The 18,766-nt window shown below is 37.7% G+C and overlaps 1 protein-coding gene across 1 annotated transcript in view; it reads right to left on the bottom strand.

The window, feature by feature from the left end:
- Positions 1–251: 251 nt before the first annotated feature.
- Positions 252–18,766, bottom strand: part of pdgfc (platelet derived growth factor c) — a 54,479-nt gene continuing 35,964 nt past the window's right edge. The window contains exons 3-6 of the mRNA XM_082178584.1: positions 18,054–18,234; positions 3,889–4,096; positions 3,558–3,778; positions 252–2,524 (exon numbers count right to left, since the gene is read on the bottom strand). Coding sequence (XP_082034710.1) covers positions 2,411–2,524; positions 3,558–3,778; positions 3,889–4,096; positions 18,054–18,234 — 724 coding nt within the window. The 3' untranslated portion in view covers positions 252–2,410. The remainder of the gene's footprint in view (positions 2,525–3,557; positions 3,779–3,888; positions 4,097–18,053; positions 18,235–18,766) is intronic.

Here is an 18,766-nt window from a genome sequence, read left to right as displayed (position 1 = left end):
GACTAAAATGCATGTTTGAGCTGTTTTAACTGAAAGCTACTGATTTGTCTCAACAGTAATGTTTTTTTCTAAGGTACATTTATAAAAGTTACTTAAATGTCCTAATTGAACGAAGGCCTAATCCTAGCTTAATCTAAGCCCTGTCTGTGAAACCAGGCCTGCATGTTATTATTCTCATGAAATAATAACAATCTCTATTTAGTAATGACCTCTAGCAAAGTATTCAAGTATTAACTAGCGTGACCAAACTATATAGCAAAAATATGATTTTTAACAAAGCAAGAGTTTTGATAACATAACAGAACCACTGTGTTTACATTTTCCAGGGAAATCAACCCATGAATGGGTAGGTCTCTCCAATTTAAGATGGGTTAGAAGAAAGTATTTTAACAGAAAAATAAATAAAAATACACTTCACATCACTTTAAGACTCCTATGTACAGGAGATCTGAAGATGATCTGAACTGACACACACATTTCAAGATGTAAACCATCAAGAGATGATGAGGAACACCCTTTACAATCATTCTTTAACATCTCTCAGAGCCGTAAATGAGTCCCATGAAGAGAAACCTCATGATTTACATTTCTGTGTGCTGTTTAACAACATCAAGGGACTTCTCTCACTTTCACATGACACATCAACAAAATGCAGATTCTCATCCCCTCTGTCAGAATGCACAAAAAACGAGCCTTTCTTCTTTTAAAGATGATCTCAAAGCCTGCTTACAGTGGGTGGCTTGTTAAATTGGTTTGCCAAGTGTGAGGAATCTGTGATCAAAGTATGAAAACAAGCCACAAAAAATATTACATCAAAGAATAATAGTCTGACAAAATGACAGCCGAAAAGGTCATCTAAGGCGGATTAAAAATATGTGAATAATGCTGCATGTCTTGTTTACTCAGCTCCTTTTTCCAGTAAATCAAAACTGAATTTATGATGATTTGTGAATAAATCACATTGTCTTCATTTTACACCAGTGTCATGGTTTGTTATATTGTTTCAGCATTCACATAATCTCCATGCAGTTGTGATCATTCATTCCCCTCCCAACAAAACAAGGAAATTAAATGTGTCATGTCACAGAGATCACTGTCTTAATGCAGAGACACGTCTTTTACATCTAATTACGCCCTCAATCGACGAAGACAGATTTCAGTTAATAGTTCACAGTTATAGGTTGCCTGGCAGTGCTTTGCAATTTTGTGACAACTGCAGATTACTTGAACAAACCAATGCTTTAAGTGCCATTTGGAAAAACCACAACAATTTAGTTAACCGTTTAATGGTAGTGGAATATGTTACTGGCAGTTCTATGTCCCTTTAACTTCTAAAAAGTGTATTTACATGAACATCTAATAGTTTTCTGAATATTTTGTCTCCAGTCAAAATAACGATCTTATCTCTTTTCAGTTATCTCTATTAAAACAACAACAATAACAACAACAACAACACAAATGAATGTCTCTACAAAAGGGTGACTAATACTGAAAATACTACAGCGATTATGAAAGGGAAAAAAATATTCTTACATGCCAAAATTTTTGTACCAAAAACAATAATGACATAGAAAAAGTTGACAAATCACAATTTGAAATGTATTTACACAAGATTCACTTTTGTATTTTAGCGTTCTCTCTTGAATGGAGTCATTCTCATAAGAGTCTATAGTTCATAGTAAATGAGCAGAAAATGCAGACATGACCGCTCAGATCTGGTTTAAAAAAAGATGGACATCCTTATCTTTCCTGGAATATTCTTTAAGTTTCTTAATTTCTTAATGAAAATGTCTAATTTCATTTCACAGATGAGTAGGCGACGAAATACTGGCTTATGACACAGTTTAGTCAATTTCTTTGGGATGCTATTGAGGAGAATGTTCATGCCACCTCAAAAAATGTCCTTGGATCGCTGAAAGTGGATGCATACTGTAGTCAAGGTCCTTTGAGATTTAAGTTGTAAAAAAATAAGTAAAGAAAAAAATTATGTAAAAGAACATGCCAAATCCACTTGTTCCCCCAAGTAATAGCAACCTCACTTCAGGCTCTAGTTATCCTGGAATACCTCATTTTCTGAACCTGCAACAAATCACAATTTACCTCTCACAAATGTACATAAGCACATTGTTCAAAAACCTCCACATACACAGACAAGCAAGACCGTGTCCAATTTTCCTCCAAATACTCCATGCTCTCTTCTTCTTCATGGGTCAATTCTTTATGGTTTGCGAGCCCAAAACCAGTGGAACCGCAGGCTTAGATAAGTCAAGATAAAAAGATATCCAGCGCTGGGTTTCATTAGTTTGCAACGTCAGGGTAAAAACTCGCGCTCATTTATGCACAAAGCAAGACATATTTTCCTGGGTGAGTCTGTGGGGGGCCAGTGTAGCTCTCTCTCGGTGGGACCGCTTTAGTCTGAGTCATTTTTACACACACAGCTACACTCCTCATGGTGCTCCAGGGGGACATCCGTTAGAGTCTTTTGCAGTCCCCGACTCCCTGCCCTGTGTTTCAGCATCAGAACCTGCACAAAAACAGACAAATATAGACACAAACAAAAAATTATTCAAGCACTAAAACATATAATAACTTTACCATTTACACCCAATGGGTCTCATTCACTAACCATGTCCAAATCATGATTTACACTGACATTTTCTCTAAAGTCAGAATCAATTTTAGAACCAACTCAAAATAAATGTGCCACAAGCATTTATATTCATATACTATGCATTTAAATATAAATAAAATATAAACATAATAAACATGAACACATGAATAATAGATACATCTAAATAGATACAAATACATTTATATAAAAAAATTATTTATTTATATTTATATATAAATACATTTGAATATCATTTATATATCGTCATAATATCTTAATAGATATATCTTAATAAATCGATTTACATTCTATTTCCATCTAAATAGATACAAATACATTTATATAAATTCTATTTGGATACACATATACATATATACACACACATATATATATATATATATATATATATATATATGCCAGCGAGATATATATATAAATAAAATAACCATGCAAATGTTTTTGTCTGCTTTACAGGACCATACAAATTGTTGTATCTTGTAATATATAATATATATTTTTTATAAATATATATTCATATGCTCCAGCATCCCAATGACCCTTCATAGGACACGCAGTTTGGAGAACAGATAGATTATATTATTATTAATGGTTAGAAATAATAAATTAAGTAAGTGGCCCTATAGACAATATGTTCATTAATTATAGTATTATACCTCATTTGGGTTGGAGTTGCAGATCACATGTTGCCAAGACCCATATAAAGCCTACAAAAAACCTTTGATTTGGTATGTATAATGCTAATGTTTAATTGTTAGACATGCACTCATCATAATCGGAAAACATCAACATCACAATGACATTAAGATATAAATAGCAGAAATGTTGCGGGAGATGCATCGTTTTTACTCATATAAGAAGTTATAAGTAAAATAAATCCTAAATGTGAAATGTAGAGTAATGGAAGGTCTTTTGTTCTTTGCTATACCTCATGATATTTTTTGACCACTTTGGTAGGTGAGCACTGGCAATCATAGCAGTTGTGAGAGCAGCATGCGCAGTTCCCTCCACAGCGCTTCACCAGCAGGCAGCTGGGCCAGAAGATGGCGTCCGTCCTTTTCAGCTCCTCACGCAATGAGACAGAAAAGTTCCGTGGAGTGCAACTGTAAAGCCGAACCTCCTCACGAAGCAGGTTCAGGTCCACCATTCCTACGCAAACAAAAATAGACAGCAGGTTTAAAAAAAAAAAAAAAAAAAAAAAATAGTATGTTCCAATGTTTCAATTGACTTTAAAGTACTTCCAAATTCAGGATATTTACCCCTGGATTTCTTTTGATGGAAGAACGATTTGCCCACCACCTGCCAGTTAGGCTTGTAGAGGTCCTCCATGTCCACCTGCCAGTGATCTGGCTCCAGGTATTTCATCACCTCCTCCATTGTGCTGAAGCCAGCTACAGCTTCCCTCAGAACATCCACATTCTGCATCCATGCAGGCATCACTGCAGGGGCCTCGGGCTCCGACTGCCTCTGAACACACAATCAAACAAGAAATCAGTGGTACGGCAGCCACTCCATAGGGGACTTTTCATTTTTAACAGGTGATTTTAAAAGTGTTCTGCAGAGGCCTGGTTTATTTTTAGAATTGTTTAATGCTTTAATTTCACATGCTTAGCTGTGATGTGAGAGGAAACAAAGCAAAACCAAGGAAAATATCACTTAAGAGCAGATTGATTTAGCAAAAATCTCCAATTAAGGAGTAACAAATAACATATTATTGTATTGTGTATTTAGAATGCAGAAAATGCTAGCTGTGAAAATGGCCTTTGTAAGATAAGGGAATAAAGTTTCACTGTGGGTGTGAGGCAGTCTGTTAACATCTCTCCTGTTCTCTGTTTTACATAGGTTCTTCAAATTTGGACTCATCTGTCCACAGAACTTTCTTCCAGTCATTCACTGACAAATTCTTGTGTGTTTTCGCCCACTTTAATCACTTTGCTTTATTTGTAGCCTTCAGGAGTTTCTTGCAGGAAATTCTGCTAATCTGCCCTGCATCTCTGAGCCTTCTAGCGACAGTGGATGTTGACACTGGTGCATTACGCGTGTCATTCAGCTGTGCTGTAAGCTGAAGACTAGTTAAGTATCTGTTGCGAAGGCTAGACACTTCTTGAAGAGTGGTACATTTTGGCCTTCCACTACTTTTTCGGTCCTTATTGGACCCAGTTTTTTTCTCTACAGACAATAGTAAACTTCTTTTAGTGAAATCTTCAGTTTCTTTGCTATAGCTTAAAGGTGCTGTAAGCGATGCCACACGTTTTTTAGGCCAAAACATTTTTTGTCACATACAGCAAACATCTCCTCACTATCCGCTAGCTGCCTGTCCCCTGAACACACTGTAAAAAAACGCGGTCTCTGTAGACACCACAGGCTCCACAAACGGCAACAAAAACAAACTGGGCTCACCCGCACCATGAAACACAACAAACAGTGCTCCAGCCAATCACCGACAAGAAGTATTTGAGGGTGGGGTTTGGGGGGTTAGTGTGCGTGCACATGAAGTGGGTGTGGAGGAGAGAGAAGCATGAAGAGGGAAGTTTGAATTATGGCCGAAACACGACCAAAGAGGTGTCCGATGAACAAATTGCAAAGAAGAGTGACAAGGATAAGGGACGAGGATAAGGAACGCGCGAAATACCGAATTTACATCGGAAAAACCTTTTAAAGGTGGCGAGAACTCCGCCGGCAGAAGGGCTTCCAATCCACATTCAGTTGCTCTGTTTTTGCAGAACAGGTAAATCCATATTTCTTTCTAAATTAACGTTCATGTTCGCCAAACCAACACAAGGATGTAATTAGCTAGAACTATGCAGTCAGCGTTAACTTTGGTGAATACAACATATAACGTTATGTTTCTAGCAGCTAGCGATCAATCTCTATTGTAAATGATCAAGCAAATTCACAGTAGGGCAACAATTTGTGTGAATGATTGTTTTCATCAACTGTTTGTTATGAATTTGAATGTTCATTTATAGGCTGTTGACAACTTTGACAAAATTTGTTTACGACGCCGCCGTTGTTTATTCTCACTGGGAAACGCGAAGCTACGTTATCTTGCTATTATTGCGTCCTTGTATGGGAGCTATAGTTATAGCTTCAGGTGGCGAAACGATTTTAAAATAATGTTTCTCTTTTTCTGCATTCTGTTCTGCATTATATAAAACCCTTTATCTAACTTAACGACATTACACATTGAATGAAGTATCAGTAAAACTTAACTTTGTTTGTAGTGACTACTACGGATAATATTGGAAGGGAAGGGAGGAGGGAGGAGACGGGATGAGGAGGAGGGAGGGTCTAGCTAGCCTCCGTTTTGTTTGACAACAATTCGAATGTCAACAAGAAGTTACGACTCCCGGCATCGCTTACAGCACCTTTAAATAGCAAGAATATTTTAATTAAGATATGAAAATAAATGTATGACCAAATTATCAGTTAATAAGAGAATGCATGGTTTTGCTAGATGAGTTAATGATTGACACTGGCTTATCTGCAGGATCAATTAACCTGTCCACCCTGTTTGAACTCGAACACACAATTAAAGATGTGTGCCAGGGCAGCAACACTGATACCGATGGTGTTAGGCAACCTGCAGGAAGCCACATTTCTGCACTCAGTTCAACTCTGCTCCACTGCTTCGGGTGCCGTGGCATCTGTCAGCATGTCCTTTTCCCAGAAGCTTAATTCAGGCATACTAACATAATCCCCCTGTGAATGACACGTCCAATGCCGCACTCTAAAACCAGGTAACAAGTGAGGAGTGAGTTGGCATGGTTACCATTGTGTAAAGGACAAGGTGTCAATGGAAGGCCTGAGATTTTTACAATGATAAAAATTGCATTGATGCCACGAACAGTGTAAATAAGGTCATCAAGACAGACTGATTGAGAGCATCTGGGTCAAGCATTGGAAAAATGTCTGTCAGTACAAGAATACTGTATGTGGGCATTAAGGCAATGAATTAAAAACATTTAGTACATCTTAGTTTGACGTCACTTATATATTTACTATATATTTTTTTTATGTATTAAGAAACACAAAAAATACTTATAAACCCACATGAATGTGAAGAGTAAAAGAATAGGATTCTTCAAAATAAAAAACACAACACGTTGTTTCATTGCCTTGTCCACATGCAAAAACAAACAGTTTAGTCAGATTCACAAATGTATGACTCTAATGAGCCAATTATTTTATTGTCCTTTGAATTGTTCAAAAGGACTCAAGAACTCCCAAGTGACCTGTTTGTACCATTATAATGAATAGTGAATTAACATCTGACTTACTGAACCGCAAGTCACCATTACTTTCACTCGCGTCTGACGTGAACTAAAATTATTGTGTTGTGTACTTTAATATATCTTTAGTCATAATTCACCAAAAATGTAAATCAAGTGCACAATTTTTTTTACATTTTTTTTTGTTGTAATTTTTTTGTTGCTCAAGAGCAGTTACAATGACCTGTACATTCAGCTGTCCTTCAATGCTGAAAATTGGCTTCCAGTTTTGGCGCTGGTCAGCGGTGGGGAATGGAAACCATTAACAGCTTGTGAATGTGAGGCACTCTTTCAATCTGTCAATTAAAGATCCTCTGAGCCCTGGTCTTTAAAGCCACAGCCAAACGTCCCTTCTGAGGTGGATAAAATGCTTGTGCAACTTTGCTAACAAGATAAGACATTTAGGAGACTTTCAGACATAAAACATGGGATCATATATTGAAATTTAACATATTAATAGAAAAAAAGACAATACCTTCCCCATAATTTAGAATTCTATTATGCAGGTATAATCTGAATTTAAAAATGATTTAAGGGTGCCCTTAGTAACTGATGCCATTGTAGAAATGCACTATCCACACTCAGACATTAATTTATTTTGGTTAAACTTTTAAAGTGCCATTTAAAACTAAGAACTTAAATATCCAGGAACTTAAAAAAAAAAAAAAAAAAAATCAGTCACCTTTTGCGCATGCGTCGCGTCTGAACACGTTGTTTTCGGAGCTCTATCGATTTGATTTATAGTTCTTGATTTTTCTCTTTAAACTCATTTACAACGAACATTTTCTACTTTTCCTCACTGAGAAGCACTACTGCTCAAACCTTATAGTTACAACTAGACTGTTGAGCAGACGCGTCTCAAGCCTTTAGTGATCCAACTCCGGATACTCTTATAGGTTACTCCAGTGGATCACGGCTAAACGCGTCTTCTCCACACTCACTTACAAACAAACAATTTTTTTTCGCCTATCGTGCGTCTACTCTACACCCTTACCACTAAAAAGACGGATTATATCCAAGACTTCAGTCATAAATTAGTATTAATATTGATAGCATCACTGGTAGCTTCGTTGCTAACTCACTGTCCATCTGTTAAAATGGCGAATATATCAGATGAAAGTAGTCTACCGCTTGGTGCAGGTGAGGACACATTTGAGCTGCACGCACTGCAGTCTGAGCTGGAAGCTGTTGAGAAATAGATCCACGACCTTTTATTGAGACAGGCCGAGCTGAGAGGCCGGTGTTTAGCTCTTGAAACATCACGCGCCGATGCACACAAATCAGTGTTTAACGTTACTAACCCGCTGACTCCGACCGCGTCTACTCCTGGCGTTCCTCATTATCGGTCGCGATCAGCCATGGTCTCGTTCACTCCGGCTCCAACACGCCACCACGAAGCCTGGGTGGTTCCGCAGCGGAAGACGCGAGTCAGGTTTAGACCAAGACTCTCTTGGACCCTCCCGGTTTTCGAGTTATCCACACAAAACCGCTTCTCCCCTCTTCGCAAAACAGAACGCGATGCTGTGATCATCTGCGATTCCATCGTTCGGCACGTACACGCTACGTTAGGTAAAAGTAAGGTGCAGTCACTGCTTTCCTGGTGCTCGTGTTTCTGAAATCGCTGCTTGCGTTCCCGAGATCCTGAACGGTGACGAGCGCGTCGGAACTGTGGTCCTGCACGCGGGAGTGAACGACATCAGGCTGCGCCAGACGGAGGTTCTGAAGAAAGACTTCAGGAATCTGATCGATACGGTACGCAGCACATCGCCTGAAACAACGATCATTGTGTCAGGACCGCTTCCCACGTACCAACTAGGGCATGAAAAGTTCAGCAGATTATTTGCGCTAAATGAATGGTTAATGTCATGGTGCAATGAGCAGAAACTGATGGCTTACACCCAAGCAGATTCGGAGCAGATCTTCTGTCGGATAACATCTCCAAAATGTTAAATACCCTTTGACTAGTAACCAAAAGTCCAAATCATAGTCTCTGCTGCACCAATTTAACTGATATAAATACTAGTGTAGAACATTGCATAGAAACCTTGTCTATTCCTCGTTTAGTGAGATCAAATAATAAATCTACTGCAGGATCTAGGAAAAATCTAATTGTTATTAAAACAGAAAATGTTGCTATTAGTAAACAAAAACAATTTCTAAAGCTAGGTCTTCTAAACATTAGATCACTCACACCTAAGGCAGTTATTGTAAATGGAATAGTCACAGATAATAGCTTCGATGTACTTTGCCTTACTGAAACCTGGCTTAAACCAAATGATTATTTCGGTCTAAATGAGTCTACTCCATCTGAATACTGTTATAAGCATGAGCCCCGTCTGATTGGTCGTGGTGGCGGTGTTGCAACAATCTATAGAGATATTCTCAATGTTACTCAGAAAACGGGTTATAAGTTTATTTCGTTTGAAGTACTTGTACTAAATGTTACGCTCTTAGATGTTAGAAAAACATCCCTATTTTCTCTAGCCTTGGCTACCGTATATAGACCGCCAGGGCCTTACGCTGATTTCCTAAAAGAGTTTGCAGACTTTCTCTCAGACCTATTAGTCAATGTCGATAAAGCATTAATTGTTGGAGATTTTAACATACACGTAGATAATCCAAATGATGCGTTAGGGGCTGCGTTTACAGATTTATACAATTAATTTGGGGTCAAGCAAAACGTCACCGGACCAACTCATCGTCTTAATCATACACTCGATTTAATTATATCACATGGAACCGATCCAACCGATATAGATATCATTCCACAAAGTGATGATGTCACTGATCATTACATGGTAACTTGCATATTACGTACTGCTGTAATATGTCATGCGGCGCCGCGTTATCAACCAGGCAGAACAATCCTTCCATCCACCATAGATAATTTCTCAAATTGCTTATCTAATCTGTCTCAGCTGCTGCCTGAACCCAAACAAACAGATGAACTAGAAGAACTAACTAGCACTATGAGCACCATTCTCTCTAGAACATTGGATGTGGTTGCACCTATTAAATTAAAAAAGGTCAGAGAGAAAATTAAAGCACCATGGTACAACAATACTACGCATGTTTTAAAGAGAGAAAAATGCGTAAATGGAAACAAACTAATTTAGAGGTCTTTAGAATCGCGTGGAAAGACAGTATGTCACGTTATAAAAAGGCCCTAAAAGCGGCCAGGGCTGAGCACCTCCGCAAACTAATAGAAAACAACCAAAATAATCCAAGGTTTTTATTTAACACCGTGGCTAGACTAACAAATAAACAGACATCACCCGAACAAAATATCCCGTTACAGTTCAGTAGTAATGATTTCATGAACTTCTTCACTGAGAAAATAGAAAGCATCAGAACCACAATTGTAAACGTTCAATCTTCAATTGCGCCTTATAATTCATCTTCAATTATCACCCCGCAAGAACAATTACAGTGCTTTACAACTATAGAACAAAGAGAGTTAAATAAACGTATCACTTCATCTAAAACAACAACATGTTTATTAGATCCTATACCAACTAAACTACTGAAAGAAGTGTTACCTGTAGTGGAAGAGCCTCTCCTCAATATTATTACCTAGTCTTTATCTTTAGGTCATGTTCCAAGAACATTTAAACTGGCAGTTATAAAACCTCTCATTAAGAAACCACAATTAGATCATAATAACCTAGCAAATTATAGACCCATTTCAAATCTTCCATTTATGTCTAAAATATTAGAAAAAGTGGTGTCCGCTCAACTGGGCTCTTTCTTGAAACAAAATGATATCTATGAAAAGTTTCAGTCTGGATTCAGACCGCACCATAGCACTGAAACTGCGCTCGTTAAAATCACAAATGATTTACTTTTAGCTTCTGACCAAGGCTGTATCTCAATACTAGTTTTACTTGATCTTAGTGCTGCGTTCGATACTATAGATCACACAATACTCTTAGATCGACTACAAAATTATACTGGTGTTCAAGGACAAGCATTAAGCTGGTTCAAATCATACCTATCTGACCGCTACCATTTTGTCTATTTAAATGGAGAAAAATCTATCATAACTCCAGTAAACTATGGAGTGCCGCAGGGATCTGTGTTGGGCCCTCTGTTATTCTCAATATATATGATGCCACTTGGAAATATTATAAGGAAACATGGAATTAGTTTCCATTGTTATGCTGATGACACTCAAATATATATTTCATCACGGCCGGATGAAAACTCTAAATTTTCCAAATTGACAGAGTGTGTTAAAGATATAAAAGATTGGATGACGCGTAATTTTCTTTTATTAAATCCAGACAAGACAGAGGTAATACTTATCGGTTCAAAAAACCGCCCACAAAACCTTGCACAATACAACTTTAACATCATAGGATGTCCTGTTACTTTATCCTCTACAGTAAAAGACCTGGGTGTTATACTCGATTGCAACCTGTCTTTTGAAAATCATATTTCATCATATGTTACAAAAACAGCCTTTTTCCACCTTAGAAACATTGCTAAGCTACGCAATATGCTATCAGTTTCTGATGCAGAAAAGTTAGTTCATGCATTTATGACCTCGAGACTAGATTACTGTAATGCTTTATTAGCTGGTTGTCCTGCATCCTCAATAAACAAGCTACAGTTAGTCCAAAATGTCGCCGCTAGAGTTCTTACTAGATCAAGAAAATATGATCATATAACACCGATTTTATCATCACTGCATTGGTTACCTATAAAGTTCCGTATTAATTACAAGGTATTGCTACTGACTTATAAAGCCCTAAACGGCTTAGCTCCAGTCTATTTAACGGATCTTCTATCGCCCTATAATCCATCGCGCTCTTTAAGATCACTAAATTCAAGGCTTTTGGTCATACCTAGGATATCCAGAACCACCAAACGAGGGAGAGCATTTTCACATTTGGCTCCAAAACTCTGGAATAGTCTTCCTGATACTGTTCGTTGCTCAGACTCGCTCTCCCAGTTTAAAACTAGATTAAAGTTGCATCTCTTCAGCCAAGCATTCATATAATATTTTTAATCTTACAGTTCAAACTACAATCCGGCCTCTAGCTCATAAATGCCAGAGGAGAACTGGCCCCCGACTGAGCCTGGGTTCTCCCAAGGTTTTTTTTTTCTCCATTAGGTCACCTGATGGAGTTTTAGGACACCATTAGGTCACTTGATGGAGTTTTTCGGTTCCTTGCCACTGTTGCCTTTGGCTTGCTCAGTTGGGGATATTTTGGGGATATTTAATTTAATTTTATCAATCAATAAATTCTACTTGAAACAAACCTTGTTGTATTATTTTAATTTAATACTGTGAAGCTGCTTTGATACAATCTGTATTGTGAAAAGCGCTATACAAATATACTTGACTTGACAGTCACATTTAAGGCACCTTTCTTCTTTTATGTCATCAAATTTTAGAAGAGATGCATTGATTTTAAGGTAAAATATTATCTGAAAAAATAATGGCCTCATTTATGCTCTGCAGCTTGACAACAAGATGTTTCAAATTGCTTGCAGGTTGTAGGTTTCTGTTAGACTACAAGGAAAATGTCTTAACAGATGGACCTGAGCGCACAGACTTAGATGTCTGCCAGTAGCCCGTCAGAACACACATGAGAGCAGTCGGTTCTGTAGAAAACCAAATAACAGTGCAGAGGTCTCTAAAAAATGTGGGTGATACACTGTGGACATATTTTGGTGAAGGCCATGCTTGGTGGCATGCCAATCATACACAGCGGTTGCAAGAAGAGAAGAGAAATTTCCACATATCTAACTCAAAATTTTGAATAGGTATTGTATTTGAAATGATATGCTTTATTCAATAATACGTGTGGTTGTCCTGAACAAATGCTGCTGAGAGGAAAGGTCTGGCCAACAAAACCACCATCTACAATTACTTTTAAAACAAGTGGCAAATACAAAGGTTCTTATATACAGTCCAAGTGCATACGGTGTTCACACTGCATGTCAACCTCTCTCTTTTGAAGAGAAGCTGTTGCCAATTTAAAATGGTTTATAAAATACAGTCTGTCCTGAACTTAGTTTTTTTACCATATGTTACTCAAACCTGTTACTCTGCTTGGCAAGTGATGCTGCATTGTATAAACAATATATAATCGGCTGCCTTGTATCAGCTTCTTGTACGTCTTATAGCCAGAACACGGCAGGGGAGTGGAGAGTGCACAATAACAGCTTGTGATGCCATCCGCTGAGGAAAGGCTTTTCTATGGTGAGGAACTTTTATGTCAGACTTGTTCAGGCGTTGCAAAGTTAATGGTCCGAAGAAGAAAGATTCTGAGGAATTGGTGTTCAGTGTGGCTTTATAAAGGCAGAGAGCCAACCGTCATTCATGGCAATGCCACGGCCCTTTTTTTTTTTCTTCTTTTCCTTTTCTGCGTATCTCCTTCACCCTCTGCAGTACCTGCATACCCCCCTTGGCAGACACCCTGAGAACCACTGCTGTAGCAGATCTAGGCAGGTGGAAAGTTTCAGAGGAACTTGATTTAAATTAATTTATTTTATAATGTTTCCTGACGTGCACTTATAATGTTAGTATGATTTTTACATACAAATTTTCATAATTTAGAAATAAAAGGCCATTTTCTACCTGGATTTCACCCCTCTGATTTGAACACCCTGTTGAAATGGGTGTGTCTGCTGTGAGACTTCACTGTAAAAGCCCACTGCTGATTGGCTAGCATCTTGCATATGAAATAGTTACACGTGGAACTCTCGAAAACTGTCGAGATTAACTAATCGTGAAAAGTGTTGATTATAGCATTATATTTAGATCTAAAAGGTTGCAGCGATGAGCATTGCCAATGACAAACTGTCAGACTGTCTGTTGAGTGCATGATATCTGCACTTTCACGAATGCTTTCATCATAACTACCAGTTCAAACATGATGTAAACAGCATGTGTAGACAGCGTCATTGATTATAACAGTAACAATTAACATGGTTACTTGCATGTTGTGCCATTGCTGTCGGGTCCATTACTGTTTGCAAAGCCTGCGCCAAAATGGGACTGATTTATCAAAGAATCCACAGTGAAATGTCCCAAACAAACTAATACTGCTCTTCTGAGACATTCACATAGTTGAAAATAAATAAGCACTTTCCTAGCATTAGGAACCTTTAGATGGTAATGTTATTTTAGTAGAGTGATCCTGCATTTCTTTTATCTTCTCATCTCACTAACGCACCAGTGAAGGGATGATGTAGAAGTAGGTGTTTATCTTCTGCAGAGGCATTCTTTCAAATATCTATGACGCCATAAATCGGCACATTCCAAAACGAGTCATTTGCAGACCTTGGTTTCAATAGAAGCTGTTTTTGGACTAACAAGGAGCTCTGAACAAGCTTTTTAGCTCTGAAAATTACAGGATATTCTTATAGTATGATGAACTTATGTCAAAAGCTCAAGAAAATGTGATTTCTCATTTCATGACTCCTTTAAAGATTGAGGAAGCAATATTATTGGCTGCAGGATCAGCAGAGGCCAGTCAGTTTGTGCAATGTGATGATGTTATTGCTTGTAGATTGCATGAATTGGACCTCAGCCTGCGCCCTCTAGAGTTTCATGACTGACCTAGATATTTAAGATGGTACAAAGCCAGTAGAAATCAGTAAGCACATGCAAAAGGCATCTTTCAGGTTGATTCAAGGAGGAAAACATCTATGAAATCTAGCTGGGAGCTAAAAGCAGCAGTCCAGTTCCTGACTCTCGTGAGAATCACAAAACTTTTCTTATTTCCAGAGCTAGGTGCTGTTATAAAGACCTCTTACCTCAAACCCTTACCAGTTCCCAAAATCTCTTCCTGAGAATCGCTGCTGGGGCTTATTTCCCCCCTTCTCTCGGTGGAAGTGGTGAAGGGGAGTGATTGCTTGTTTAAACAAAAAGTGCAGAGCTGCCCCCGAGATCCCGGGTTTCCAGTAGCTGAGGTTGACCACAGAGAAACAGAATTCGGCTGTTCCAACATGGCAGCCCGTTGCCACGGTGTACAAAGCCAAAAGCCAGCCAGGCCAGGCCACTCATTTCCCTAAATTGTGTCATAAAGGGACTAAATGCAGAACCTTGAACCAGAAGATCTGAAGCACACATTATTTAGCTTAGCATCAATGGACAGCAAAAAAAAACAAAAAACTGAGCTATAAACACAGGTGTGGTAAACACTATAACAACACCATTGTTTTATGAGAAGTGCACTGGATTTGTGAAGTGAGGCAAATTAACCCTTCCACAATGCATGGTGTTGCTCAACAGACAATAACTGTATGCCACATAAACTGGGAATGCTGATCTCTGCAATTGTCTGACCTTATCCCCTTTATCGGTTTGTGCAGTTGGGTTTTATTGATAGATAGTTTTACTGATAGATTTTATTGACGTTTATATATATATATAGAGGTTTTCAAACTGCGGGCTGGAAAAGGGTGCTAGGATGTCCGTGAAATAAGTAAATAAACTATTTATTTATATATTTAAATATTTCTTAATTTATATATATAGAGATTTTTTTTTTAAATTTAGCTCCTTTACTAAACACCATTATTACATAACTGAAGACTTTACACTGTTGGATGTATCAAATTAAAATAGCATGCTTTTTAATGGGTCTGACGGAGTGAATAAATGTACATAAAAAAAATAAAAAAAAATCCGAAAAACCCTTTATCTTACATGGTTCATTAGCTGAGTAATAACAAATATATACATTTATAAGAATGTATTATGAAATAATGCAAACTAAACACACACACACAACACACACACACACACACACACACACACACAAAACAAAGACTTTAATCAGCCTTTTGTGTAAGGGAATCCAAGGAAGATTCCTACTAAATTTAAGTGTCATTAACACCACTGCTGTCTTTTTACAATTTAGTCGACAGCAGGTGGTGCATGATGTGCAAATTAAACTAGGTTTTAAGGCATGCTACCAGAGAGAAGCTGACTTTAACAGCACTGAAGATAAATCACTAAAGGCTCTTGTAAGCATTCAAGAGCTAGAAAAGGAGTTTCGTGAAATTGTATTTACCTGGCATTTAACAATGCATCACAAGACACGCGCTCACATAATTGTCATGTCGAAATGGCAATATTTATAGAACTGCCAAACAGTTTAATTAAAGTGCAAATTACTTATTTTTGGTTTGTCGAAGATCTTCTGCCACACACTTTCAGACATTTTATAACACAACATTTCGAACACTTTGATTGCACACAGACAGACAATGCTCAAAATGCAACTCCAGTCCACAAGGCTCCTAAATACAAATGTTTGGTGAGCAAGAAAACAAAAACTGTGCACACTGTGAGTCAGGGCTGAAGGAGTCAGTGTTGGAATTGTAGGTTCTAGCTTGACATCCTCCTCCACAAACACTATAAATAGAGCTCGATTCAGCCACACCTTCTCTGATGCGAGCTCTGTGTCCAGAAACCAGCCATAACACACCACCTCCTCTGCAATAATAGAGCATTGCTCAAAGAAAAACACACCACCTAGTATAAAGAGAGAATGTACTCATTTACACAACATTTTACATACAAACATACCTAATTGTATATCTAAAAGCCAACATTAAAATGTAATGTAGGGGGAAAACCCCCTAAAAATAGCTAAACTAAATGTACCATTTCCATGCAATGATTTGTGCCATTTTTCAGAAGATCTCCTTAAAGTCACACCATTACACATCCACTATTGTTAGGACATCGGTACTGAAGCCAGAAATGAACTAAATTGCATTTATACCACAGAGAAGGCCGGAAAACGGGCTCTTCACTGGCCACTTCACTCAGTCATGCAAAAAGGAAACAAAAAAATGTATCACTCAAAACTTAATTCTACATCAATCTGGTGATGACGCATTAAGTTACATTGGCATGATACATCTTGTTCCTTCATGTCACATTGCAAATACTAAAATTAGTTATTAATAATGTGTGATATGAATTACATTTACACTTCCATTCAAACATTTAGCGTAAGGAAGATTTTTAATATCTTATGCTCACCAAGGGCGCATTTATTTGATTAGGAAACACAGTAAAACAGTACTATTGTGAAATATTAATACAATAAAATAATAGTTATTTTTAAAAATATATTTTCAGTTACTCCAGGCTGATTTACTGGTCAAGAAACATTTCTTATTATGCTTCTTATTCAGTTCAATCATCATTCAGCTCTCAAAACAGCAGAAAAGCAGGTCAGTTCTGAAAAAGACTTGCAGATCCGCATCAGCACTTTCAATGAAAAAGCACTTTGAGTTCAGAAGGAAATGGCATATGGAAGTGCCATATGCATTATTCTTTACCTTTTAATCATCCACAGCCGCATTTGTCCTGTCTAATTTTGGTGCCCTATCTTACCACCATCAACACTACAATAATTACATTTCAGCAGAATAGATGCAGTCATTATCTACCAAAATGAGATAAAGAACACCTTTGTTCACTGGAATACAATGAGAGCAAATTTCGCGCAACGTAGCAAAGCGTTCAGACATGCTCTGAAGGCTCAGTAAACAAATGCAAGGGAAAGTGGAGTCATAAAACTTTGACAGGCATCACACATCAAAGCCAAGCATGTCTATTAAATCATTTCAGGGGAATAATCCTTTTCAAATGTGCCGTGTGACGCCTGTCAGGGTGTAAATTAAAGGGAGGAAACTGAACCATGGCCAAGGTGGAAAACACCGTAGCACGCCCCGCTGTGGTTTTCACCACCACATAAAGTGAAACATTGAGGAGAAGGTCTCTGAGGTAGGAATACGATTAGAACTTGAAATTTCCAACTTAGTAAGTGCCATTTACGGTTGCCAGGTCATTTCAGAGGAAGGGGATGGTGATTACAGCAACAGATGCATTGTAATAAAATATGTTTTTATTTATTTTACTTTTTTGGCCCCAGTTTTTTTCCAAGTACATCTCTCTTCAATTATTTTATTTCTATTCAACAAAGCTCACTGTATTTCTCATAAACACCTAATTATCATTTGCAAACTGTGTATTTAAAGTTAATCAGGAGCAGAGATAATTAGCACAGGGCCATTAGGGATTAACAAGGTTTTCAGCTAAAACGTAGCCGGCCCTCTCAATAAATGTTGCATAAGCATTACACAAAGAAGAACGAGGTGAGCGAGTAATTTCTTACCTGTTGAAGCAAAGTGTAACGGATGCAGAATCCCGGGTCTGAGGGAAAGTATTCATCAGAGACAAAGCGGATCAGGAACTGGTTCCCCTTGGATATCTGGGGGCCTGGAACCATCTGTGAGCCACACCAACGACCCAACACTATCCCTCCAACAGGCTCCTCCACCTCCACATAATCATACCTACAACAGCAAACACAATGATTTACTACAGAGATTAATGAATCACTAGCATTCAGGTCCTGTTTACACCTGGTATTAACATCCATCTGGATCAGTGTTATTTTAGTATAATTGAGACAATGATACTTTTTGAGAGTTATATTTTTTATTATTTTAAACTAGTTTTTATTTTATTTTACACATTTTAATTGTAGTTCAAGTTTTTGTAGTTTTGTGGCGTGTTGTCTTTTCATTTTTTTTTATTTATTTCTGTGTAGTAATGAATTTGTATTTCAGTTTTAAATTTAGTACATCATGTAAGTACATCAAGTTTTTCACATCAAGTTTTTCACATCAAGTTTTCCACAGTCTCCACAAAGATATTAAGCAGCACAACCATTTTCAACATTGATAATAATATTAATAATTAATGTTTTTTGAGCACCAAATCAGCATATTAGAATGATTTCTGAAGGATCATGTGATACTGAAGGCTGGAGTAATGACCGGAATCATCATAGGAACATTTTTAAATATTTCAGTTATTTTACAA

Source organism: Leuciscus leuciscus (genome assembly GCF_965113295.1).
Source record: "Leuciscus leuciscus genome assembly, chromosome: 8".
NCBI lineage: Eukaryota > Metazoa > Chordata > Actinopteri > Cypriniformes > Leuciscidae > Leuciscus > Leuciscus leuciscus.
Note: the sequence above shows the minus strand (reverse complement) of the source record. Positions and strands in the feature narration are given on the sequence as shown.